The 26578-nt window shown below is 25.4% G+C and overlaps 9 protein-coding genes across 9 annotated transcripts, besides 2 other annotated features; 6 read left to right on the forward strand and 3 right to left on the reverse strand.

The window, feature by feature from the left end:
- Nucleotides 1–297: 297 nt before the first annotated feature.
- On the reverse strand, nucleotides 298–535 carry EHI_132350 (uncharacterized protein; the record flags this gene model as incomplete). Its single annotated transcript, XM_001913994.1, has 2 exons — nucleotides 298–321; nucleotides 371–535. 2 exons carry the CDS (start codon nucleotides 533–535, stop codon nucleotides 298–300), a joined length of 189 nt encoding a protein of 62 aa, XP_001914029.1.
- A 3164-nt stretch (nucleotides 536–3699) lies between these two features.
- On the forward strand, nucleotides 3700–5797 carry EHI_132360 (serine/threonine-protein kinase, putative; the record flags this gene model as incomplete). Its single annotated transcript, XM_648981.2, has 2 exons — nucleotides 3700–4143; nucleotides 4193–5797. 2 exons carry the CDS (start codon nucleotides 3700–3702, stop codon nucleotides 5795–5797), a joined length of 2049 nt encoding a protein of 682 aa, XP_654073.2.
- Nucleotides 5798–6486: 689 nt separating this feature from the next.
- EHI_132370 (ccaat-box-binding transcription factor, putative) lies at nucleotides 6487–8643 on the reverse strand (the record flags this gene model as incomplete). The annotated part of the gene is made up of 1 exon (XM_644401.1): nucleotides 6487–8643. The coding sequence occupies one exon, from the start codon at nucleotides 8641–8643 to the stop codon at nucleotides 6487–6489; it is 2157 nt and encodes a 718-aa protein (XP_649493.1).
- A 79-nt stretch (nucleotides 8644–8722) lies between these two features.
- Nucleotides 8723–9565: a repeat region.
- Nucleotides 9461–13437: a repeat region.
- A 50-nt stretch (nucleotides 13438–13487) lies between these two features.
- EHI_132380 (uncharacterized protein) lies at nucleotides 13488–14087 on the forward strand (the record flags this gene model as incomplete). Its single annotated transcript, XM_644400.1, has 1 exon — nucleotides 13488–14087. One exon carries the CDS (start codon nucleotides 13488–13490, stop codon nucleotides 14085–14087), a length of 600 nt encoding a protein of 199 aa, XP_649492.1.
- Nucleotides 14088–14551: 464 nt separating this feature from the next.
- On the forward strand, nucleotides 14552–15256 carry EHI_132390 (uncharacterized protein; the record flags this gene model as incomplete). Its single annotated transcript, XM_644399.2, has 1 exon — nucleotides 14552–15256. One exon carries the CDS (start codon nucleotides 14552–14554, stop codon nucleotides 15176–15178), a length of 627 nt encoding a protein of 208 aa, XP_649491.1. The 3' UTR covers nucleotides 15179–15256.
- Nucleotides 15257–15484: 228 nt separating this feature from the next.
- Nucleotides 15485–17824, reverse strand: EHI_132400 (5'-3' exonuclease domain containing protein; the record flags this gene model as incomplete). The annotated part of the gene is made up of 1 exon (XM_644398.1): nucleotides 15485–17824. One exon carries the CDS (start codon nucleotides 17822–17824, stop codon nucleotides 15485–15487), a length of 2340 nt encoding a protein of 779 aa, XP_649490.1.
- A 327-nt stretch (nucleotides 17825–18151) lies between these two features.
- EHI_132410 (DNA repair helicase, putative) lies at nucleotides 18152–20518 on the forward strand (the record flags this gene model as incomplete). The annotated part of the gene is made up of 1 exon (XM_644397.1): nucleotides 18152–20518. The coding sequence occupies one exon, from the start codon at nucleotides 18152–18154 to the stop codon at nucleotides 20516–20518; it is 2367 nt and encodes a 788-aa protein (XP_649489.1).
- A 219-nt stretch (nucleotides 20519–20737) lies between these two features.
- On the forward strand, nucleotides 20738–22207 carry EHI_132420 (uncharacterized protein; the record flags this gene model as incomplete). The annotated part of the gene is made up of 1 exon (XM_644396.1): nucleotides 20738–22207. The coding sequence occupies one exon, from the start codon at nucleotides 20738–20740 to the stop codon at nucleotides 22205–22207; it is 1470 nt and encodes a 489-aa protein (XP_649488.1).
- Nucleotides 22208–24352: 2145 nt separating this feature from the next.
- EHI_132430 (PQ loop repeat protein) lies at nucleotides 24353–25447 on the forward strand (the record flags this gene model as incomplete). Its single annotated transcript, XM_644393.2, has 1 exon — nucleotides 24353–25447. One exon carries the CDS (start codon nucleotides 24353–24355, stop codon nucleotides 25445–25447), a length of 1095 nt encoding a protein of 364 aa, XP_649485.2.
- Nucleotides 25448–26578: the final 1131 nt, after the last annotated feature.

Genomic DNA, 26578 nt, shown 5'->3' on the forward strand with positions numbered 1-26578 from the left:
CAAACCATATATGTCTTGAATGAAAATGTTCTACTGCAAATATTAATTGTTGGAAATAAACTAATACCTCTTCTATTTCTAATTTCCCTTTTGAACTTATATAATCAAATAATTCTCCTCCTTCAAGTAATTCCATTACTAAGAAAAGATATCGTGTTGTTTCATATACAGTATATAATTGCATAACATTTCTATGATTGATTATTTTTAAAAATGCTATTTCTCGCTCTACCTATCTTCATTAATTTTCTATTTCTCTCCTAAAATTCTTATTTCTTCACCTTTTATTATTCATGATTAATTTCTTCTTAATTCATAAATCTTTTGGTGTTGTTTGTTTCAATTAGTCTAATCAAAAAAATTCTCAAACTTTCCTTTTCATTTCTGGCTTTCTCATTAATTTTGTTTTATCTACTATTTTAATAGCTACTTTAACTCCTGTCTTTTCATGAAATGCAAGATATACCTTTCCACACATCCCCTCTCCAAGTTTTTTTCCAATGATAAATTGTCCCACTCGATAACACTGTGACATATTCTATGTTTTGCTTTTCAGTTCAATCTTCTACTTCGTTCTATAGGTTTTCTTTTTTTGTTTTTTCTTTCTTAAAAATATTTTCCCAATCTTTACCTTTCTTTCCCGAATCTCCTCCCTTCTTTTGTTTATTCTTCTTCTTTCCTTATTCTCTCTTCATTCTTTAATCCTTATCTCTTACTTATTAACTCTTTCTTCTCATCTTTTCTCTCCTTTCATTTCTCATTAAAACTTCACCATTCTGAAACTAAAATCCTCAACAAAAAAAATTACTTAATTAGCAATCATTATCACATATTACTTTGTTATAAATTATTTCTTCTTTACTTGGTGGTAGTTGTTGTATTTGTCCTGAAAAACAGACAAAGTTTTAAGCACAATATTAGAGTTTCAGTATACCTAACATTGTTTTTGGTCATTGTAGAATATCTTTCATTCTTTAACAACCTTAAATTTCCTTTTAAATTAAAGTCAAATGCGTACGAAGTTTTCAGTTTCTTAGATAGGGTGAGTTTGAAACAGGAAAGTCGTTCTGTATATATATCACACTTAATTCACTTCTTTTTATTTTCATAGGTTGAATGAGCTTTGTTCTGTGTTTTAGTTATATAGAAAACATGATAGCAAACGTATTGTTCTTCAAAGAGAATTTGTATTGTTTTGATTTATTAATTTCTTTGACTTATGAAGATAATATTTACTTATAATTATTATATATGTTAATGATTAGATAACCCAATTTAACTCCTTAACTAAACATCCGAGTTTATTTTTATTAGTCTTGTTTAACTTGGAATATTTAAATCAATTATATTCTTATTTATAGAGGTAATAATGGCGTTATGTTCATTTAATAAATATGATTTTATAATTTCTCGGTATGTTTCAGCTACTCAAACATTTTTTATGTTTATTTCTATATTTTGTACTAAAAACTAACCATTTGATAGAATGAATAAGAACTAACTTGTTTTAACGAATGCTTAAAACTGTTTTAACATAAAACTCACAGATGAACCATATCTTGTTGGTATTATTTTCTGAATAGTGTAGAGTAAAAATAAACATTCTTTTTTAATTGTTTACATTATGTGTTAGTTTGATACAAGTTATATTATTACTAATTATTTAACGTGAATCAATGGATTAGTTGTTGTTTTATAAAAAATGACTATAGAAGAACAATAAGTATTTAAGAAAATATATACAAGTTTAAATTTATATTTACGATAGAAGAATATTTCAAAAAATATTTGAAAAATTATTTGAGTAATTTAGTATGAATTAATGCAACATAACTTAATTTATAATATTAGTTGTTAAGTACAAACAAAAATTGTTGGACTGTGATAATAACAAATTCTTATGTTCATTTATAATGAAATTAAACAGTTACAACTACTTCATTTTTAATTTCAACTTTTATAGACATTATTAATGAGTCAATTCTGAAAGAGATGAATACTTTTGTAGTATCATAATATTTTTATTATGGTTTTTAAAAGACTTATCCATACTATTATTTACAGAGTCGTATGAAATAAAAATACTTTAACTCTCAGAATATCTTTAAGAATTTTAATCAAAACATAAACATTTGATATTGTGTTATAATATCAACATCGTGTGTAAATACAATCAATAATAATAATTGTTTATACAGTAGTTCAATCAAGCCAATTGTTTCAGTGTATTTGTTCAATTATACATTGATTGTTTTATTTATTGTAGAATAAAGATGAATAAAATATATGTTAATTAATGTATTGCTGTTTTTAATGATAAAGAATGAAAAAATAATGTAGAGTTACACATTATTATATGAATAATTGAATAGATTATTAAAACAAAGACATTAAAATAGACTTATAGAATATTAATGACTTTTACTAATTTAGGTTCAATTACTAAAAATATTCAATAATTATGTTAATAAAAAACATTTTTATTTATCAATGAACAACTTTATTTGATATGTGCAATTGTTTACAAGGTGTTAGTTTTATATTTTCATAAATATTCTAACAACAAAAAGAAAACAGAAAGATAATAACTCAAAATTTATTCATGGTTTATTTTTTTGGTATTGAATTTTACATACGTCAAAGTCCTAAAGTGAGCTTTAACATTAACAAATCAATTAAAACAAGACGTTATTTGAAAAACACACTATTCTTTTATTACCTCTTCTATTAGAATAACCTTTTTCTATCAAAAAGTTTTCATGTCTTCAATAAAAAAGAAAAGCCATAAGTTTAGTCTAGGATAATTAAACAACATCATTACTTTAAAATACAACCACTTTAAAGCTATAAATTATATCTTGTTTGAAAATTAAAAAAAAAGTACTTATTGAAAAGGTTGTGTTTTGTTGAAGACATAATACAAAAACAGAAATTATGCTTTTATTATAAATGACTTACATACATCTCTCTATCAAATTTAATACACACAAACAAAAAGAGTTTTGTCAGAATGACTATTCAGAAGGTGTATTTAGTTGCAGAAGAATGGAAGTTTTGAGGATATATTTTAGACTAACAAACCTAAAATTATAAACAACTCAAATCAAGAAAAGAGTTTAAGAACAAGAATGGTTTTGTAAATTAATGAAATTGGAAACATTCATTTATTATAAAATTGGAGAGATAACTAGAAGTTCAAAAATTGTAAATTTTGAAGAATAAAATATGTTATATATTACAAATGCTAAAAATATTTTTAAACGAACTAAAAGAACTAAAAAAAACAAAAGATAGAAGTGGTATACCAATGCAAGTTATCTTTTGGTGATCTATGCATACAGTACCACAAGACTAAATCATATTTTATATTTCTTCTGTTTTAATAAACAGAAGAAATTCCAATATGAAAAAGAATAAAAAAAAAGAAGATAAAAAAATAATTTAGAAGGAGATTTGTAAAATAAATTGTTCTAATTTTAGAAATGAAATGAGTCAAAAGAAACTATAGTTATAGTTAAAAGAACAGTACCAAATAGATTATGATTTAATTAAAATAGAAAAATTCTATTTATAAATTTGATGTGTAATTTTAAGTTTTGGAAATAATTTTAAAGAAAAAAAGGTATGTGTAAAAGGGAAAAAAACGGGAAAAGAAGCTAAAGGTCATCTTCATCAAAAAAATACATTTTAAATTGAGAAATGAATAAACGAGGTATTTTCAGGAGAATAGAAACAATACCCCTTTCTAATCAATTATCCCCAAAGACTTCTGGAATAACAAAACAATTGACTGCTTCAATATTAACAACTTTTAATAGATGTTTACCTAACGAAGAACTTATCATTACCTCACCATCTATACCTATGTTAAATCAACAACGAGATAATGAAATTAATGACTTGATTATTAGAAAAGGAGATATTATTGGGACACTCACTTCTCTTGAAGGTCCTGAATGTTCAATGGATATTTCTAAATTGACAAAATATAGAGTTATTGAACCACTTGGTCAAGGAACATTTGGTCAAGTATTTAAGTGTGTTGATTTATTAGATAAAGAAAAAGAAGTTGCAATAAAAGTATTAAAAAATCATACAGCATATTTTCGTCAAGGATTGATTGAAGTAAGTGTTTTAATGATTGTTTGTTTAATAAAACTAAAAGTATAAAGAAACATACTAATAAATATAGTTAAATACATTTTATGACCAAGGACATAATAACAAAATACTTATGATAAAAGATCATTTTATGTATTATAATCATATTTGTATTGTTACAGAATTATTAGGAAAAGACTTATATCATCTTATGAAAGAAAATAAGAATAAAGGATTCTCTATTACAACTATTAGAAAATTTCTTTTTCAAATATTAAGAGCATTAAGAACATTGTCACATGCTAATATAGTTCATTGTGATGTAAAACCAGAAAATATTTTATTACAAGGAGCTACCTCAAACATTAAATTGATTGACTTTGGGTCAGCATGTTTTGAAAATTTCACAATGAACACATATATCCAATCAAGACATTACAGAGCACCAGAAATTGTTTTAGGATTACCTTATTCATGTGCAATTGATATGTGGTCTGTAGGATGTATAGCAGCAGAATTTTTCCTTGGAATTCCATTATTTGCTGGAACAAGTGAATATAACTTATTATTTAAAATGATAGATATGTTAGGAATGTTGCCTAATGAAATGTTAGAGAATGGAACACGAACAAAAGAATTTTTTAATTTGAGAGGTGGTAATTATGAATTTAAAGAACAATTTCAATATGAAGCAGAGAAAAATATTAGACTTATACCAAATAGACATTATTTTTCTTATCATTCTCTTAAAGATCTTATTGAAAAAAATCCAATGAAAGTTAGTTCAAGTGAAATTGATGAAGTTAAAGAAATTCGTGCTTCACTTTATGATTTCTTACTTCGTTGTTTTGTATATAATCCAAAAGATCGTTTAACTCCTGACCAAGCTCTTGCTCATCCATTCATTTTAGGAACAGCTATAGAAGGATATAAAATACCTCCAAGAGAAGTTCCTTATAAAGAATATGGTAAAGTAATGACAATGAAAGGAAAAGAATATGTTGATCTTGCGTTTAATGGTATAGAAGAAAATATTTGTGATAATCAAATGTATTACAAAGCTTTTATGCATGCATTTTATAATGGTCAGATTGTTAATGTTCTTACTGAATCACCATATGTTGGTTCTATAACACCAGAAAGTTTTATTAAAGTTTTTAATGAAAAAGGTGGTTTTCCTAAAAAAGCTCAACTTATGAAATCCATTACTCCAAGACAAGTTAAAGTTGTAATAATTGACGATAATAAACAAGAGTTTTCTTCTTCAACGGAATCTCCTAATTCTGGATCAAAATCTTCATCTCCACAACTTGATAATGAAAAAGAAAAGCGTAAATCAAAGGTGGGAAAAATAAAAGACCTTTTTCGTAAATTAACACCAAGTCATTCTCCTAGAGCTTCACCTCGTTTTTCACCTAGAATATCACCAAGAACTTCTTTAAATTCTCCACATGGATCTTCTAGTAATAGTAGTAATTCACCTAATTCTACTTCTGTTAATGATAAAAGTCAACAATTTGTTCCTGAATCAATTAATGAATCTCATACAAGCAAATTCTCAATTGTATCTTTACGTATTAATGATTCTGATTCTGATGGAGAAAAATCAAAGAAGAAAGTCAAAGTAGATACTAGTAGTAATGATAAGAAAAAAAAGCGAGAAGAAAAGGAGAAAAAAGATAAAAAGAAGAAATAATAAAACCAGAGAATTTTATGTTTAATACTCATTTATTTTTAGTCTACTCCTTCTAAACAATTCAAATCCATTTGTAATTGAATAGAATTTTTGTTGTTATATGTTTTAGTAATAGATAGTTTCAGTCGTAGTTTATTAATATCATTGAACCATTCTTTGTTTTTTTTTTCAATTTCAAATATTTCTTATTTTTTATATATTGTATATTGTTTTATTTTAGACTAATGTTAATAAAATTTATTTTGAATAACAAAAACAAATGGTATCATAGTTATAGTGTTTGTCTTCACATTATACCAACTAGAGGATTATAGTGTGTGTTTTGTTTCTTTATCCTTTTAAGAATTAAACATAATGGAATGGAAATTATCTTCTTTTTTTTTAAAACTAATTAAATTCATGTATATCATTTAGCTTATTAATTTCTATCTTTTGATATAACATTAACACAAATTTAAAATAACACATTGTTAGTAATGTTACTCTTTTTACATTTTGAAGTAATAAAATTTATTGAATTGTACATTAATGTTATAGTTAATTAAATGTCGTTGGTACATAATCACAATTCGTATTATAATGTAAATGAACTAAAAAGCACACAAATTAATTAAAAAAATAAATGTACATAAAATGTTTATTAAATAAACCCACAAATAATCAATCAAATTACTTGTAATTTGCTTTTATTAATCAACGTCATCTTCTTCATCAATAACGTTACCTTCTTCAATGCTCATATCTCCTTCATCAATTTGATCGTCATCTAATCCTAAAAGCTCATTAGTTTCATGGTCCATAATATCTTCATAGTCATATTCATCTTCTTCACTTTTTTCTTCATTGTTAATATTTTCTTTACTAACATTAAACTCAATCTCTTCAAGATTACCTTCTTCAGGTTCTTCTTCTTTTTTGACATACACCTTTCCATTATAAATAATGTCATCATCTTCTTCTAAATCTTCACTCATTCCATCAGAGTCATCGTCATGTTCTTCTTGAGTGTTATTTGATGGTTTATTTTCAGCAACACCTTTTTCAACGTGTTTATCAATGTAATAATCAAAGAAAAATAATAGCTCTGATGGTATTTTGTCTCTTTTTAACTCAATAAATTCTTCTGAGTTAACAATCATCTTTCGAGGATCATTCTTTTCATCTTTAATTTTATTAACAGTTTTTTTATCAAAGGAAATATGCCCATCATTTGTTTGTTCTTCTTCTTCATGTGGTTGGTCTTTAATTAACTTCTTTAAGGCAAAACGATCCAGTAATAACTTTGAACTTAATGACTCCCAAAGTTCCAAATTTACATGAATTGGAGTTCCATTAATTAATGACTGTGTTAATTGTCTTACTGTTGGGTGGTAGTGATGCAATAAGAAATTAATTTCAAAACATTTTGTATTAATAGCCCCTGTATATGCAGGATCTCTTTTATTCCAATCAAATCCATGCTGACTTTTTTCACCTTCATTTTTGATAATTTGATTGCCACTATCATCAATATCAATATCATGGTAATGTTCTTCATCGTCGTCTAATAGCTCACCATTATCAAATAAACCTTTAAGAATAGGATATTTTATTAACATATTTGATACAATTCCAAGTACAGAACAAATGAATGAAGGAGAAGAATACAATGATTTAATCAATAATTTTTTAATAAAAGAAGCAATAACGTCAATAGATTCTTCTTTTAATAAGTTATTCCTTAATATATTGAGGAAAATAAATTGTTTTTCTGAAGGTAATTCAGTTATTTCATTAACTTTTTCATAAATCAAACGATTACAACGTTTTGATCTATCAATTTCATTTAATAAAGAAACACATTCCAAAGCTCTAGTAAATGGAATAGTTCTAGCAATTTTGTATAAGTCAGTTAGATGTTCTTCAATTTCTTTAAAATTTTTACAACAATTAATGCATTTTCTCATTCCAATAATAACATTTTGAAGAGCACGAGTATCAATTTCTTTTTGATTGTATAATGATTTAAAATACACAATAAGTAGTTTAATCATTGCTTCTGCTTGTTCTGGATTATTTTTTGAATATTGAATATTTTTGAGTGAAGTAAGACCTCTTCTAATAGTAATTTGATTAACATTAGGACGAATAATTAATTCTCTTATAGCATTAATAATATCTTCTGTTGTATCTTTATATCTCTTTAATAATTCTTGAATGTAAAAATCAGTTTTATTTGCAACTTTACCATTAAGATCACCTAATTTATTTACAACTAATGATATTACTTTATATCGTTGTTCTGGACATGAAGCTGCTAATTCACTTGCACAACGAATAGCAGTAAGTTTAAATTTATTAACATTTCCCATTGATGCATTTTTAAGAATTTCAAGAAATTGTGCATAAGAATTCTTTAACAAATGTTCAAAATAATATTTTGAAAGAATATAAGGAGTTGCAATTTCAAAGTTTTGTTGTTGAAAATTAAGTAAACAACGTTTTGGTAATAAATGTTGTTGAAATAACTCTTTTGTTGCTCTTATAGCTAACTCAGATTCATCTCTATTTTTCTTTGTACAATGTCCTAGTAATTGAACAAGATAATTATATGTATTAAAAGGACCACTCGATACTATTAATGCCAATGCTTTAATTTTATCATTATATGTACCAGTTGTAATTAATGACCTCATCCATTTACCATTATGTTCTGCAAGTTTCTTTTGTTCATAAACTGATGTCATTGCTTCATATTTTTCTTTGGCTTGTTTAAATTTCTTCTTGGCAATCTCATTATCATTTTTAATTGGTTTGATTTCTTCAGGAAGATCTTTCCACCAAGGAGCTGGTTGGTTTTCACTCATCAATGAGAATTAGGTTTTCTTTAGTTTTTTTATTTTTTATTTATTTTTTATTTTTTTAGTAAAAATTTTTAGTAAAAAAAGATGCATTACAGGAGACACCACAAAAAATATAAAAAAATAAATAACCAAAAAAGAAGAAATTCACATCATCCAAGAAATATAAATGATAGAAGAATGAGTGAAAATAGGTATTATCTGTATGGACAGAGATACATGAATAATCACACTAATCATTACAATAATAATTATCACCATAAATATCACAATATTGATGATACAAATTGTTTCACTCATCACTTCATTCATAATCATCGTCATAAACACTTTAATAATAACTTCAATAGAAATAAACAATATCAATATAAGAAAAACAAATACCATAATAACACACAAAGAAGGTACAAACAATATCAAAATAAGAAACAAAATAGAAATCAAAGAAAAGAAATGATAGAAATACAAAATCAAGAATATTGGAAAAGACTCTTTGAAGAAGAAATTAAAATACTTACACCACAAGAAGTAGAAGAAATTAAAAATACCAAGATTAAAGAATATACATCATCAACAATATGGAGAAGATGGTATTTTATTGCACGAGAAAAAACAAAAACAATCAGAATGGAAGAAGAGACTATTAGTATGACGCTGGAAGAAGACAATAATCAATACAACCCAAATGAGATTAAAGACAATAGAATATACAATAACTATGTAATGAGTATTGAAAGTGAAGAAGACGATGATAAAGATTCTACGAGAGTAGAAGCTAGGCTTGCTGAGGAGAAGAAGAGGCTGGTAGAAGAGGAGAAGAGGCTTGCTGAGGAGAAGAAGATCACTAAAGGAGAGAAGAAGAGGCTGGTAGAAAAGGAAGAAGAAAACAGTAAAAAGAAAAAAAGAGTAGAAGAAATAGAAAAGAAAGTGGAGGAGGATATGAAAGAGAAAGAAGAAATGAAAAAGGAATTACAAATAAAAGACCAAACCATAAAAAAACTAACTAAAGATATTATGGCATTAAAGAAGAAGCATGAGAAGGAGATAAGCACAAAAAACCAACGAGTATGATAAAAAATATTCAAATTCCATGCTGAATCTGAAAGAAAAAGGTCTGAAGTAAACAATTTAACACAACAATTGCTCTTCCTGAAAGATAAATTATCTAAATTAGAAAATGAAAGTATACAGGAAGAAAAGAAGAAAGATGAGGTAACTTACAATATAACAGACTCATCTGAAACACAAATTGTGAATGACCTCTCCCCCAATGTGGTAGTAGCTGATGAAATATCATCAAGTGAAGATGATCTTCCAAAAAAGAAAGTTAACGCAGAAATCCATTGAAGAAATGGATATTCAGCATAAGAGGATCACCACATTAGAATTAGATAATCAAAAAAAAAAAAAAACAAATGAAGTAAACAGATAGAAAAGAAGAAATTTTAACACTTTATAAATGTTTTGCTTTGAAATTATTTGAAAGAAAATTAAGAGGTCAACTTAAAGAAGAAATAATAGAAAGATTAATACAAGAATTTGGAATTAAAGTAAATGATATTAATGAATATAAAGAAATATTAAAGAAGACATTTAAAATAAAGAATGAAATTAAAAGAGAAATCAATAGAATAATGGAGGAAGAAATAATAAAACATCAATGGAAAGATAAAGAATTAAAAGAAATAATAACTAGAATGAACAAGAAAGAAGAAATAAAAGAAGAGGAGGTAATGAAAATATTTAAAGAAGAAGAAATGAAAGAACAAGAAGATATACAATTTATTAACTATTATTACAATAAGAAGAAAGTACATCAAATAATTAACATTATTAATAAAAAATGAAATAATAATAAATACATTAGATGATTATTATCATTATATTAAATCAGTATCTTCCACTATTAACATCATTAATAAAAATAAACAAGAAAGAAGTTGAAAGAAAAGTATAGAAAGAATATTACAATCAAAAATATGTAGATTGAGAGATTTACTCCATAATAAACAATATATGAAATTAAAAAGAATATTACATATTAAGAAATATGATATATATCATATTAAAATAAAAACAATTGAACAAATAAACTATTATAAATACCTCCGAAAGATGAAAAGAATAGAAATAGAAGCAAGAAAGAATAATTTGAAAAGAATAAGATGGAATTATAAAATGATGAAATATGGAAAAAGGCAACACCTAAATAAATCTAAAGAAGATGAATATCCAGATAATATCTCCACTATTAATTTCTGGAAATGAATCTATGAAACTAATACCAATATAGATTTCCTGAATATTAATTTATATGAAATATTAATTGAAAATCGAATTAATGATAGAATGGCTATAATCACTCCAAATGAACTAGATTGTGATATTAAATTTATTGTTAATTGGAAGGCACCGGGAGTTGATAAAATACAAGGAATTTTGGATTAAATATTTAGAACAACCAAAGAAATACTTATTAAAATTATTTAATGAATGGTTGAATAATCCTAATGAAATACCTCTTCATTTTATTCAATGAAGGACAATATTAATATATAAAAAAGGAGATAAACTAGACCCACAGAATTACAGACCAATAACGTGTTTAAATTGTCTGTTAAAAGTGTATACATCAATATTAAAGATGAAAATAGAAAGCCAATTGATGCTAAATCAAATTGAAAAACAACTATCATTAAATCAAATTAGATGTAAGAAATACACATATGCATCAAAAGAAGGATTATTATACAACACTATAATCCAACAATTATTATTAAAGACTAAATGGAAGTGGGTAGAAACATATTATGACGTCTCCAAAGCATATGATAGTATTAACCACCAATGGATTAAACAATGCTTAATATATTTTAATATCAAACTAGCATTAATTAATAATATATTATATATATTAAATAATACACAAATTAATTTGTATTACAATCAAGAAAGTGTAGGTATAATTAATGTAGAAAGATGAATAATACAAATGATAGTTTATCTCCACTTTTATTTGTATTATCTATTGATATATTATCTAAACAATTAGATAAACAAATAATCAAATTAAATATCAAAATGAATGGAGAAGAAAAACAAGTCCAGTTAAACCACATATTGTATATGGATGATTTAAAAATAACGACTAATAGCCTCGATGAAATGGAAATCACACAAATTGACTAAATAAATATTTAATGCAGTATGATTAAAAATTAATGTAGAAAAGAGTTTGATAATGACTAATATTAATAGTCAAATAAATTGAGAAATTGTTGAATTAACACGAGTAACTAATAACAATCATTATAAATATCTTGATATTGAAATATGAGATAAAATAAATATTAATAAATATTGTACAAGAATATTAAATGTTGTATCTTCTATTTTATCATCATTAAACACTATGAAATACAGCAGCCTCAATACAATAAGAAAGATTAATAGTGATATAATCTCCAAATTAAGATATGAATTTAGTATTGTCCCATGGAAACTATGAGAATTGGAGAAGATAGATAAACAAATAAGAAAATCATTAATACAACTCCAATTATATAGTAGAAATATCCCAAAAAGTAGATTATATGTTAAAATAAATGAATTTGGAATAGGATTAATATCAGCAAGAGATGAATGTGGTAAAGAATTATTAAGAATATATTTAAAATATAAGTGGAGATCAAACACAGGAATATGAGAAATGATAGAAGCAATAAAAGAAAATCTAAATTGAATAATTAAAAGAATGAAGAAAGCATTTGGTAAGAAGATTAATTTTAATGAATTAATGAACGTAATAGAAATAAATGAAAGAAAGCACAATGTAAAGGAAATATTTGAATTTGTAAATAATGAATTGAATGATAGATATTTAAGTGAATGGAAAGAAAAGAAATGTGGTGAATATATAAGATGTGCAAATGGCACTTTCAATGATAAGAAATTAACAGTAGCCACTTGGAGGTCATTAAATATAAAAAGAAATGCATTCCTCCAAATAGTAAAAATGCAAGAATGAGTAAGTATGACAGGAAATATTAAAGCAAAAATACTCAAAAGTGATGATTTAAAATATTGTAAACATTGTCATAACACTATTACATCTATTAGTCATATATTGTTAGGATGTAATGAAAAAGAATCAAATATTAAAACATGATTATGTGTAAACAAATATTTAAACACATATTAATTACACATTTTAATGAATTTGATGCAATTGATTTTAATAATCCTCCTAAATGTATTAATAATGATGAAATGGTTATAACTTACAACATTGATTTATTGGTTAGTGATAATTCATTCCATGCTAGAAAACCAGATATATATTATCAAAATATTACAGAAAAGAAATGATATAATATAGATGTTGCTATATGTCAGGATAATAATTTAGAATTAAATTATATTCATAAAATAAATAAGTATAAAGATTTACAAGAGAAAATAAGAAATAATAGAGAAATAATATATGTTGAAATAATATCTGTTATATTATCAATAAATGGTTTAATTCACAAAGAGTCAGTAATAAGATTAAAATCACTGAAATTACAATTAGACTTTGCCAAAATCCTACGAACAATAATAATAAAAAATATGAAAGACTTAATGTTTTATACAGGAAATTCTGGCAGCACATTAGAAGAAGAACAATCTAATGCGAGCATGCTAGAAATTAACTCTATTACACCAATAGAGCATATTGAAGAAACTGAAATAATCACTTCTCAGTATGAAGAAAATCCAATTGAGGATATATCTAATAATTGACCTTTTTTTTTTTTTTTTTTATTTTAGTAAAAATTTTTAAACTTCAATCTTAAATTTCATTCTTCATGTCATCTGAAAATACATATTACTGTGAAAATTGTCATAAAAAGTATAATAGAAATAAAGGAATATTAGTCTGTCCATTTTGTGGTTCTGACTTTGTAGTTGAACAGCCATTTGTTATGTTTAAAAAAATGCCAATTCCTGAGAATGAAATGATAAGAAGGTCATATAACCAATCATTTAATGATTACTCACAACCTGATTTGATTGATTTTCCACACCCTTCATCTGAAAGAATTCCTTTTCATCCAGACCCTATGAGTTATTCAGGAGATTTGTATATGCTACAACCACGAATAAGAAATCCTATTCAAATTTATCCAAGAAACCCATACACAGGAAGTTCCCATGAGCCATACCTTGGTATTTATGATCGTGGTAATTTTGGTACTATTAATGATATTTCATATAATCGCCCAACACAACCACTACGACCAATGCCATCTTCTTCATTACAAATTATTCCAAAAGAATGTTGTGTCTTTTGTGAAAAAGAATTAGAAAAAGAAGAAGATATTATTACATTAACTTGTGGGCATCAATGTCATAGCCATTGTGTAAAATCTTCTCATTGTCCTATCTGCACTAGTCTTTACAATTAATTCACTTGTTTCTATTTATGATATTTATAACATAAATTTGTTTTTAGTAACATTCAATTACTATTTTAAGGTATGTTTCATTATGATATATATTAATACTTGTCAGACATTATTTTCCCCAAACAATAAACCTTGAGAAAGATTCAGAAGGTTAAGGAATCAATATTATTCAAAAGATATTTTAAAGTTTATTATTAGAAGAGTTGAAAAATTAACCAACATGAAATGAGAAAATATTAAAATATTTTCAAATCATATAAAAACAATAAATAAAGAAAACCATTAAAAAATATCTCAAAGTGTTGTTTTATTTAGCTTATTTTGAGAAAGACTATTTATAGTAGTTTCATTTGAAAAAATAAAAATAAACTTCGGTTTGATTGACAAAATAAAGATATAATATTTGTTTGGGGATGGTTTAAGAGATATTTAAATCAAAGTCAATCTTAATATATCATTTAAATATGTCTTTGACTGAAAGCTGTAAAATTTCTAATACCCCAAGAAGAAAAGAATATAATGACCTAAAATATATTATCAAGAAAAAAGTAATTAAAGATTTAGAATGTTATCAAGAGTCTATTCTTATTGCTTTATTGAATCAATTTTGTGGAATTACTATTTGTAGACCTAGAAAACAATGTAGTGTTGCATTATGCTGTGCTAAAGTTCAGACTATTCATGTGAATAGTGAGAGTATTGAGGTAATGAAATTAGCAGAACAAAGATTTAAACCTATTTATGATCAAGACATTAAAGATGGTATAGCTAAAGCAACTTCTTTTAGAAGATTTGAAAAAAATAAAAGGATATTTGTTCATAACTTTTTATTTGATCTTGCTTTAGAATTTGGCTTCTTTTTTGACTCAAAATTATCAAGAAAATCAACAAAAACAGATTCTATTGAAAGGATTCAACGTGTTTATTTTCGAGGAAAACTCATTATTGAATTAGAAGAAGTTGTTGAAAAAGGAAGTATTTTAACTAATCAATTTTTTGATTTGGTTAGATACGGAGTTACTTATACATTAAACAAAAATGACCAGATCATCTCAAAAGTGTTTAGTCATTTATGTCCTGTTATTAATTAATGAACATAGTTTTATTCTTCAATTATTCACATAGCCTTTTGATTTATAAACGAAATTAACCTTTTTATTTTTGTTTAATATTATTATTTTTTTTTCAATTTATTTCTTAATAAAATCGGCTTTTTTTTAACTTAATTGATAAAAACTATAAGTTTTGGTGATGATTATTTTTCAATTTCTGCTCTCAAACCTGCGATTCTTTATTTTAAAGTTTTTTTTTCTAGTTTTATTATAGAATATTGATGGAATGATTTTTATAGAATATATGAAAATCGATAGTTACAAAGAACAAATTGTATTAATACTTTATTTTTTCTTCTCAGAATTATCTGGAGTTAAAGGAACTAGTCTATATTCTCTTATATCTCGTTGGCGTTTAATAGACTTTCTTAATGGTTGAGATTTAGCTTTCATAGAGTCTAATTCTTGAGGTGATTCTAATGGTTCTCCAATGTATCTAGTTTTAAAGATATGTCCATTTTTATATTGAGGTGGAATATAACCTAACATATAACATTTACTTTTATCTTTTCCTAAATCCATTCCACGTATTGGAATAATTAATCCACCAAATTGATGTTTTGTATAATTACTTTCAATATGTAATGGTTTATATGTTTTGATTGGAACAACTTGGTCATTTGAAATATATGTTTTAATTTCTTTTTTTAATTGTTTCCATGCTTCTTTACCTATTTTCTTGAAATGATGAATATCTTTTCTGTAATACCAATTTGATTTACCTATGAAAATAAAAGTATTTCCATATCTAGAATTCCTTTGTTGATCTTTTTTTCCTAATTCTTTTTCAATTGGCTCAACAACATTCAATAATTTCTTTTGATTAATAAATCCAATCAGTGCAATAGCTTTATAAAATGATCTTTCTCCATTCATATCAATTTTAAAATCTTCAGGATAGAAACTACTTAATGGAGAAGAAGTTGAATTCATTAATTGTTGAAATTCTTTTGGAAGGCAATGTTTTGATTGAGGTGGTAAGACTGACATTAATTGTTCAAATGGCCTAAAAGGTTTTCCTTGTGTATATTGTACTTCAAATTCCGGATCAAGTAATTTACCAATATCTTTAGCAAAAGGAGCATAGTAATAAGGATAATACCAATCCCATGATTGACACCCTTCGTAATAATAACTAAATACCCAATTTAGTCCTTCAACATATGAATCAACAATTTCTATAATATTATTTTTTTCTTTCTTATAATCTACATGAAATTTTTGTTGGTAATATCTTTCTTCGTATCCTTGTTCTCCTAATTGTATTTCATCATGCTTTAACTCTTCCATTTGGCGAACTACTTCTTGTTTCTTTTTCTCAAGACTTTCTCTAATCAATTGAGACTCTTCTTTTGCTAACTCCACCTCTTTTATACTCTTTACTTTAATTTCAGTTTTACGTTGAGGTAATGCTTCAGTTCGATTTTCAAAAGCAGATTGAATTTGATAATCTAATTCTCTCATCTTTTTGTCAAAATAAAGTTGATCTTCTTTTTCTTTTCTTAGTCTTCTGTTAACCAAAAGTTGCTTCTCTTCTTTCCCTACAAGATGAAGGAACCTTTTAACTATCTTAAAATTAATAGTTCCATTTTCGGTAATATAGCCATTTTCTGGAAGAAATTTAAGATAGATTTTAATCAAAATGTCAATTGCTCCTTCTTGAATGTCTAGAGAAGGGATATGAGGTAAGAAATCATTCCCAACTAAGAAACAGAAGAAAATAAAATCATCTAAACAACGTTCAAAATCATATTTTTCTACTTTAATTGTATTATTTAAATATTGTCTAAGAACATGACAATCAACAAAAATAAATGGTTTTGTGATTGGGTCTAATGGTGCTACTCTATTATAATTTTTGCAACTATCCGAAGAATGATATTCACCACAAATATAACACTTATCTCCTTTATTATATGGCTTATCTCTGATAATACTAAAATACCTTTCATGAGTTGCTAATGCTAACATAATCAAATCTGCATCCAACCCATACATACAATGTCTTATATATGGATTATAATTTTTACAATCCTTTTGTCTTCTTATAAAATCAATAATTTTATGTTCTCCTTCTCCTGGAACACTTGAATCACTAAATATAACAATAATACTATTCCAATATTTAGATGAATTCATTCTTTCCTTAATATAGGCTTTAATAACTTTACTAACAGCCTCCATAAATTCAGTTCCAGGAGTTATACAATTAGAATCAATTGGTTTTTCTTTAAAAACACTTTTTTTTTCTTCAAAACTTTGGTTTACCATATTTTGTGCTGTTTTAAATCTACGACTTCGTTGCTGGTTCATTTTAGCACGTGGAGCAACACCATCAATTGCTATGTATAAAAGTTTTCTTGGTCTAACTATGTCTACCATATAATCAATATACCGAGTTAATAAAACAAATACATCAACATTTGTTTCTGGTGTTTGTCTATCAGTAGGGTGATAACAAGGATGAATTAACCCGTTCAAATCAATATAAAAATTATCATACTCAACTCCATTAGGGTTTGGAGATAACAAGTCATCATTTTCTATAGAACTGTTTTTCTTACAGTCATTGGTAATGCTGACATATTTTTTTGTAAGCCAGGCAAAGAATGAAGGCACTCCCATGGCTCTATCTTTTGCTCATTTTATTAGTTCTTTTACAAATAGTTTTATGTTATATATTACATAAAATTTTTTATTATTTATTTTTAGAAAAATTTTTATCTCAAAATATTCTAATTTTTTAATACACTAAAAAATCAAGTTCTTTCAAATCACATTTTATTTCTTAATATTTTTTTTTTGAATGTTTTTATTAAGAGAAGTGCGTTTTTTTTTATTTTCATAGAGAGATGGTATTTGAAGTTATTGAATATATCAATTTTATTTATTTTTTTGGTTTAAATAACAAATTAAAATGATGAAAAACAAAATGAACTGAAAATAGGATTAATGGAGGAAGTTAAAGAGAAGCAACAAGCATTAGATTTCAGTGTTAATGGAATTGAAATTCATTTTCCATATCAGTTCATTTATCCAGAACAATATCAATTCATTAAAACAGTAACTAGTGGAGTTACAGATAATAAAAAACCACCACATAAACAAATTATTATTGAAATGGGTACTGGAAGTGGAAAGACTGTAAGTATTATCACTGCAGCAAAAGGGTTATTGGATAATCAAGGAAGTAACATTTCACATACAATTTATTGTACTCGTACTATTGATGAAATTAAACGAATTTTTAATGAACTAACAAAATTATCAATACCATCAATTGTACTAGCATCAAGAGCACATTTATGTTTATTGGATGATGTAAGAGAAAGTAAACATGCATCTTTACTATGCCAAGAAAAAAGAGATAAAGGATTATGTCCATATTATCATGATATAGAAGATGAAATACCAATTGTTGCTGGAATAGATGAATTAGTTCAATTTGGTAAACAACATAGACGATGTCCATATTTTTGTTCAAGAAAAAATTTTTATAAATCACCATTTATAGTTTGTACATATAATTATATACTTGACCCTAAAGAAGAAAATGTTACTGTCGGTAAAATGATTGATTTAGATCAGACATTACTTGTTTTTGACGAAGCACATAATGTCGATAATATTGTTGTTGATGCACAAACACTTACATTATCATTAGAAACAATAGAACTTGCAACAATTTCATTAGCCCGTCTTACAAAACTTCTCTCAGTTGAAGCATCAAAAAAACCTTTAGAAAATGAATATAAACGACTTGTAGAAGGTCTTAGACGTTCAGAATTAACTAATAATATTGAGGAAGGAGAACCATATTTTTATAATGAAAAAAAGAAAACACCAGAAGGAGATATTGATTATGACAAAGTCATTCCAGGAACTTTTAGAAGTTCTAGTCAATTTGTTCTTTTAATGAAAAGAATAGTAAACTTTTTTAGAGAGAAATTGCATGAAGCTCCTACAAAAAAACAACAACGAATTAAGGAACAACACTCAATTCAAGTAAAAGATATTGTTACTGGATTATGTGATTCTTCAGTCTTAACACCAGAAATCATTAAATTTATTCCTAACAGACTTCATTTACTTATTCAAACACTTGGAGATGAATATGGAGGAAGACAGGATGTAAAAGGAGATTCATTTTATTATGATGCTTTATATCTTGTAGCAGATTTTGCAGCATTACTATGTTCTAGTCAAGAAGGATTTTCTTATGTTCCTGATGTAGTGAAAATAGACAAAGATGATTATTATCATTCAGTATTAAATTTAGTTTGTGTTGATGCAGCAAATGCTATCCAACCAATATTAAATAGATTTCATTCAATAGTTTTTACATCAGGAACATTAAGTCCATTAAAGACATATATCAATATTCTTGGGCTAAAGAATGTTGTTGAAGAAAAACAAATTAGATCACCAACAAGTGATATAGGGAGAAGGATTTGTCCATTATTTGTAACAAAAGGATTTGATCGTATTGCTATCACTTCTCAATTAGCAGACTCTAAGTATGCTGGAGCACGAAGTGATCCACTAATTCTTTCATCTCAATTTTTCTATAAAGCTGATCGTTTAATTCTCCATTCTTATGGTAAATTGATTGTAGAATTATCTAAAACGGTACCAGATGGTGTTTTATGTTTCTTTCCAAGTTATGCTTATATGAATATTTGTATTTCTTATTGGAATGAGATGAAAATATTTGAATCAATTGCTCAAAACAAACTAATATTTATTGAATCAAAAAATGCTTATGAAACATCTCTTGCTTTCCAAAATTATAAGTTAGCTTGTCACACTGGTAAAGGTGCTGTATTACTTTGTGTTACACGTGGTAGATTATCTGAAGGAATAGACTTTACAAATCATCTTGCTAGAGCTGTTTTAATTATAGGAGCTCCATATCTCCAGTCAAGTCCTATCCCAATAAAAGAAAGAGTTGAATATCTTAATAATAAAAAAATTATTTCAAAAGATGATTATTTAATATTTGATGCTATGAGAACTTGTAATCAATGTCTAGGAAAATGTCTAAGGGGAAAAAATGATTATACAGTTGTGATATATGCAGACAAAAGATATAAAATTAATGATCGTAATGTCAAGGCATCTATGCCACAATGGATTCTTGATGCTATTCAAAAAAGATATATTGATCTTTCTGCTGATCAAAGTATTGTATTAGCAAAAGAATTTTTAATGAAAATGAGTTATTCATTTGACACTCAATTCCCAATTGAAGAAATGATTGGTAAAACATTATGGACATTAGATAATATTCGTAAAGAACAATTAACAACACAAAATTAATTATTTTATTATTATTACTATTCTTTACTATTCTTTTCATTGAAAGTATTACAATTCTTCATTTTTTTTTTAGAATAAATAAATTAATTAAATAGAAGTGTGTCATTCATTGTTAAATCAGTTTTCTTTCTATTTTTAGAAATGATAATGGAATCTATTCCATAAAAATGAATCTAATTAACAGATCTTTGTTGGATCAAATATACACATATTGGAATAATGAAAAGTATAATAGAAAAGATAAAGTCTGATGGTAATATTGAAGAAAGTCAACATCATCGAGTGACTAATAATCAGTCATTTGAACAGAGAAATGAAATTATCTTTAAACCTAAAATAGGAACAGAACAACTCTTGAGAAATGCAATGAATAATAATATTACCTTTTTCTCACAAGATTCTGGTTCTATTGGTGTTACAGCTGAGGAATTGATGAAAGAAAATTCAACAAATTTGGAAATAACAAATACAACAGACCCAGAAACACATACAGACACACAAAAAACTATTTCTTATACTGGAATTGGAACTCTTAAAACTGAAACACCATCATCTCAAAAAACAATGATATTCAAACCTATAGAAGATATTGAAAATGAAGACGCTTTGTCTGGTGAAAAAACTCTTTCTATGGGAAGTTCTCTGGATCGAGATGATGATGATATTGAACAATTTAATAATAAAAAAGGTATGGAAGAAGAAAATAATGACATTCTTTCAGATGACCATACTATTGAAACACTTACAGCAGACTCTGATAATTCTTTAATAGAAAGTGATGAAGAAAAAAATAAACAACAAGGAAAACCAATTTTTTCAAAACAACCACTAACAAGAATTGAATCAAAGTATTTTGATGAATCTTTATTAGGAAATGTTCCAACTATTGAAAAAATTGGTGGAACGGAAGGAGAAGATTCTTACTTTAAGAAAACACAAAAAGAAGAAATGAAACACAATGGCTCATTGAAGAATCAAAACAATACTTATTTTCACACAGTTTCAAGTAAATATGAAGATGATAGTCTCTCATCAAAAGAAACAATTGCATATTCATGTCATTCATTAAATAAAAAATACGACTCAGTATGTGAAAGCACAACAGCAAAAGAAATTGAAGAATTAAATGAATTACTTGAAGAAAGAAAAATTAATAAAAAATCATTTTATTTTGACCGAAGTGATGAAGAAGATGAAAAGTTAAAAACAATTGCAGAAATATATAACGAAGAAGAAATGTTAAATCAACCAGAGCTAAATGATAGTAATGACTCATCAAGAGATACAATTATGACACTTGGATTAAATGAACATAGGTTTCAACAAATTGTAGATTCTCTTGATCTATTTGATGAATATAATGAATTAAATGAATTTGAGAGAGAAGCATATGCTAAACTATTTGGTAAAGTTGGACTTTTAAAAGACCATATCCAAGTTGGAAGAATTCAACAACCTACTCCAAGAGAATTTCATTCATGTTGTGAAAAAGGAGAAAAAGAAGAAACTATTAAAGAGTTTTGTTCAAGTTGTAGTTCAATAGAAGAGCTTGAACTATTCTTGAAATCAACTTGTAGAGTTCTTGGACTGAACTGGGATGAAATGAAACAATTTTTTAACACAGAGTCATTAGGAAAAATGAAAGAGTCAATCATTAACTTATTTAAAGAGATTGAATTGAATGAGTAATTGAAATGATTTTAACTTTTTTTTAATAATTTGATTTAATTATGATTGACTTTTTGTTTAATTCTCATCAATTAAAAAATGGATGAGATGATTATATCTTAATGAAAAGAAAAACATTTAAAACAGTCTTATTGAAAATAAGAATTTTGAATTAACTAAATTCATAAAAGAAGGGGATGAACGAAAAAGAAGATGAAGATATAGATTATGAACAAATCAGGAGAAGGTATTTTAACTCTCAACCTCCAATAAGAATAAGAACTATTAAACCTGCAAAATCAGAGCCTATTCCAAAAGATCATTATGAATTATTTCACCAATCAAGTAAACCAATTCCAATAAAATGTCACTCTCCACAATCGCCTTCTATATTTATGCCACCTCATGAATATAAAAAATTACATCCAGAAGATAGTTATTCTAATTCTCCTCCTTCAGAAGAAAGGGTGTAATAGAAACTATTTTAGTCTCAATCAGTAGATTTCATTTCAATAAAATAAAAGAATCTATTGTTATTCTCAATGAACTGAACTCAATAAAAAATAAAGTATATGAGTTAACTTAAATTCTTTTTACAATAACATACATTATTTTTTTTTAAAGAAGTAACAAAAAGCAAGATCATATATCATAAAAATAGTATAAATTATCTTATTTAAGAAATATAGATAATGGATTAGCATTTTAGTTTAAATTCAGCCATTGATATCAAATAAATTTAGTTTCTTTCACTTTAAAAAATTATGTTAATTTGATATTTAACTTTATTAATGTTGAATCTCTTAGTTCTTATAATATACTCAACTTTTATTTAATTGTGCTTCACTTGGTCATTAAAAAATAATCCTAAATTTAGTTCAATTAGATATTGTTGCATGAAATATTTAAATAAAAGACAACTTTATAACGCTTAAACAATCATAAATAAATATATAAATATTTATTTATATATTATATGAATAATTATTATATATAAGTAACGTTTCTTATTTAAGATTTTTGATATAATGGAACTTAGTATATGCATTTTATCTTTCTTATTTGTCTAATATGGGTTAATTTTGGGTTACAGAATAATAAAAGAACAAAATAATTAATCACAAATCTTTATTTTAAAAAGGTGTTGCTACATATTACCAATTACTTCTTTATGATCTAATTAGTATCATCAATGTATTGATTGACTAGTGTTTTTTCTCACAAAAGTTTTGAAATATATAAATAAAATGTCATAAAAATGAAAAAATAAAAAGCATTTATGGAATTATAGATATTGCCAAAGAATAATGAAGTTACTGGCATTATTATTTGTTTCAAATTTTAAGTTCAGTTCTATTAAAAACATCAAAGTTTTTAACAAAGCAATGAAACAATACAAAATTATATCTTTTTCTATAATCTTTACTATTCAAAAAAAGAAAAAAATTAAACAAAAAAAACCACAAACAATGGCAGCCGAACAACAAACAACACCCGCAGTAAAGTGGCCATTTTATATTGAGGATGAAACAGATTTTAGTACCCTTGGGATAATTTCTCTTGTGTTATCAATTGTATCATTCATTTATAAAGTTTGACTTCTTTAATTTTTATTTAATACTATCAACAAGACTAATGCATTAGAGCCGTGTCACTGTCATGGCTGCTCTTATTTTCTTTGTCCTTTCAATTCCTCACAAACAAAAAGTTGACCTTCAGATTTCAGCTCTTATTGTGTCTGGTTTTCCCCTTCTTATTGCTCTTGCATTTGCATATATGTTCACTCCTGATAGTTATGCTTAATTGATTAATTTCTTAAAACAGGAATAATTTGGGGGTTTTTTATTCATACAATATTTAATAAAATGATAAATAACACAAGAGATTAATAAGAAAAGAATAATGAAGAAATAGTTTGCTGTCTGTTTGACAGACAATAAAAGTACTGAAAGTAACTAAAAATGGTTTTTGTGGAATTTACAATACCATTATAAAACAAGTAATTAATAAAAAAAATGAAGAGGAAAAGAAAAGAGTGGAAAAAACAACAGAAAAATATCAAAAAACTCAGATTGGTTTTATAAAGACCAATGAGAAAAAGTTAAGGAGAAGTCATCTTCAAAAGAATGAAACTAAATAAACTTAAACCCTACGATGAATAAGTTAATGATATATATACTTTGCTTTATCATAAGTGGAACATATGCATTTGAACTTGATGGACTTCCAGCTTGTGAAAATGGACCATTAGAAGATTCATCTGATTTTGCATTTGTTGATGAGATGAATTGGTTTGAAATATTATTAGGAATTGCTATTATCTTTTTCTCATTTGTATGTTTTGTCCCACAGATATATAAAATATTAAAAAGAAGAGATGGGAGTGGATTATCTCCTTCTTTTTTACTTATTCTTGCATTTAATCAAGTATTTGCTGTTATTAATGCCACTATAACAAATTCACCAACTATGCATAGTTGTACTGTTATTGGATGGAAATTATGTTTACCACCATTATTATCATATTTCCAAATTTGTGAATTAATGATTTTATGTTACCCAATGTTTGCTTTATTCCTTGTCTTCTATAAAAATAAAAAAGAAAAAGGATACAAACGTTCACTAATATATTTTATCTCTGCTTGTATATTTTTAGTATTTTCTATTATTTTGATTTTAACTTGTTTAAAGTTATGGGGTGAATGTTCAAAAATTACTTATGCTGTTGGATTTTGTTTTGGAGTTGGTTCAACTGTTACAACATTGATAGAATATCTCCCTCAAATTTGGAGGACTTTTAGAACAAAAGAATGTGGTTCAATGTCATTTACTACTAATTGGGTTACTACTGTTGGTACTGGTATTATTACATTTTATATGATCTTTTCTACAAGCCAACATTTCACAACATTAGCTAGTTATATTGCATCATTAATTCAACACATTGTATTATGTGCATTACAAATTAAATATGATTATATTGATAAATGTACTGTTCCTATGGCAAAGAATGAAGTTAAAAAGAAAGTTAATACATTTAGAAAATTATTCCATTTACCATTATATCCTGTAGAAGAAGAAATGGTGTTTGACCATCTTCCTCAAGACAATAGTGATGAAGAAGGTTGTGAGCTTGTCCAAACAAATAAAACAGAATACCCTCCAAATAAATCTCCATCTCCTTCAACTGGGGCATCAAATGATACTTTTTATGATTTAGATAAGGAAATAATAGGAGGTGATAGTGAAATTGTTCTTTAAAAATTGAAAAATTCATTTTTTTGATTGATTTAGTAATTTGGTTAGATTTTTCCAATAGACAATCCTAAAAGAAATTTATTCTTCCTCTTAACGCTTTTAACCATATTTTTTTTTATTATGTTTTTGTCTCAGATCAGAGGTATTTTTCGTTTAACTGCTTATTCTCAATTAACTTATTTTTCTAACAAGAAAAATAATCAATAAAAATTCTTAAAAACCTTTTTTAATTGTTTTTAAAAAATTTATAATTGGAATTAGTAATATCAATCATTTTTTAACTCAAAATAATAATTTTAATAAACAAAGTATATTAAACAAATAATAAAACAATAATAGACTCTATTTTGAAATAAATGTTTTAACAAAATGTTCTGTCACACAAATTGTATTGAAATATTACCTCAAAATTTTTATGAATTTTTATAGAAATATTTATATAAATAGAAATTGGAAAAAATTGGTTTAATGATTTATTATTAGAACAATAATTCTTTGAGATTAATAACTTTATAGTACACACATTCATCCTATTCATGACATTATTCTATAATAAATTCATGAGTAGAATATAAACAATTTTCATTCTATCAATTCATTTAAATTTAATTAAACAACTGACCATTTAAATCTTAAAAAAATTATTTCTTGAGTTAGAGAATTTATTATGGTTATATGAATTTATTCACAATAACACAATAAACAAATATAATAAAATTAATTACATACAAGTCAAAAATAATGTTGTTTATTTAATATTAATAGAATATTGTTAAATACAATTTAAAATCATAAAAAAATATAATATAAACAAACTATATATTAAACTTAATATACTTCTTTATAAAATATATATAATATATTTCTCTTATACAAACATATATTTATTGTTATTTTATATCTTTATTTTTCTCAATAATAAACAAAACAATAACCATCGATTTTTATATGTTCTTATTAATTCTTGCTATGACTATAATTATTTGAATTTAATTATATATAATATTATAATAAGTAGCAAGATTAATAATAACTAATGATAATTATAAGATGGTTTTATACAAATAAGTTATTAATCAATATTATCAAATTCATTTATCACATACTATTTTCTTGGTATGTTCATACCATCTT

Source organism: Entamoeba histolytica, genomic scaffold (genome assembly GCF_000208925.1).
Source record: "Entamoeba histolytica HM-1:IMSS scf_1104750518323 genomic scaffold, whole genome shotgun sequence".
In the NCBI taxonomy this organism is placed as follows: domain Eukaryota; phylum Evosea; order Mastigamoebida; family Endamoebidae; genus Entamoeba; species Entamoeba histolytica.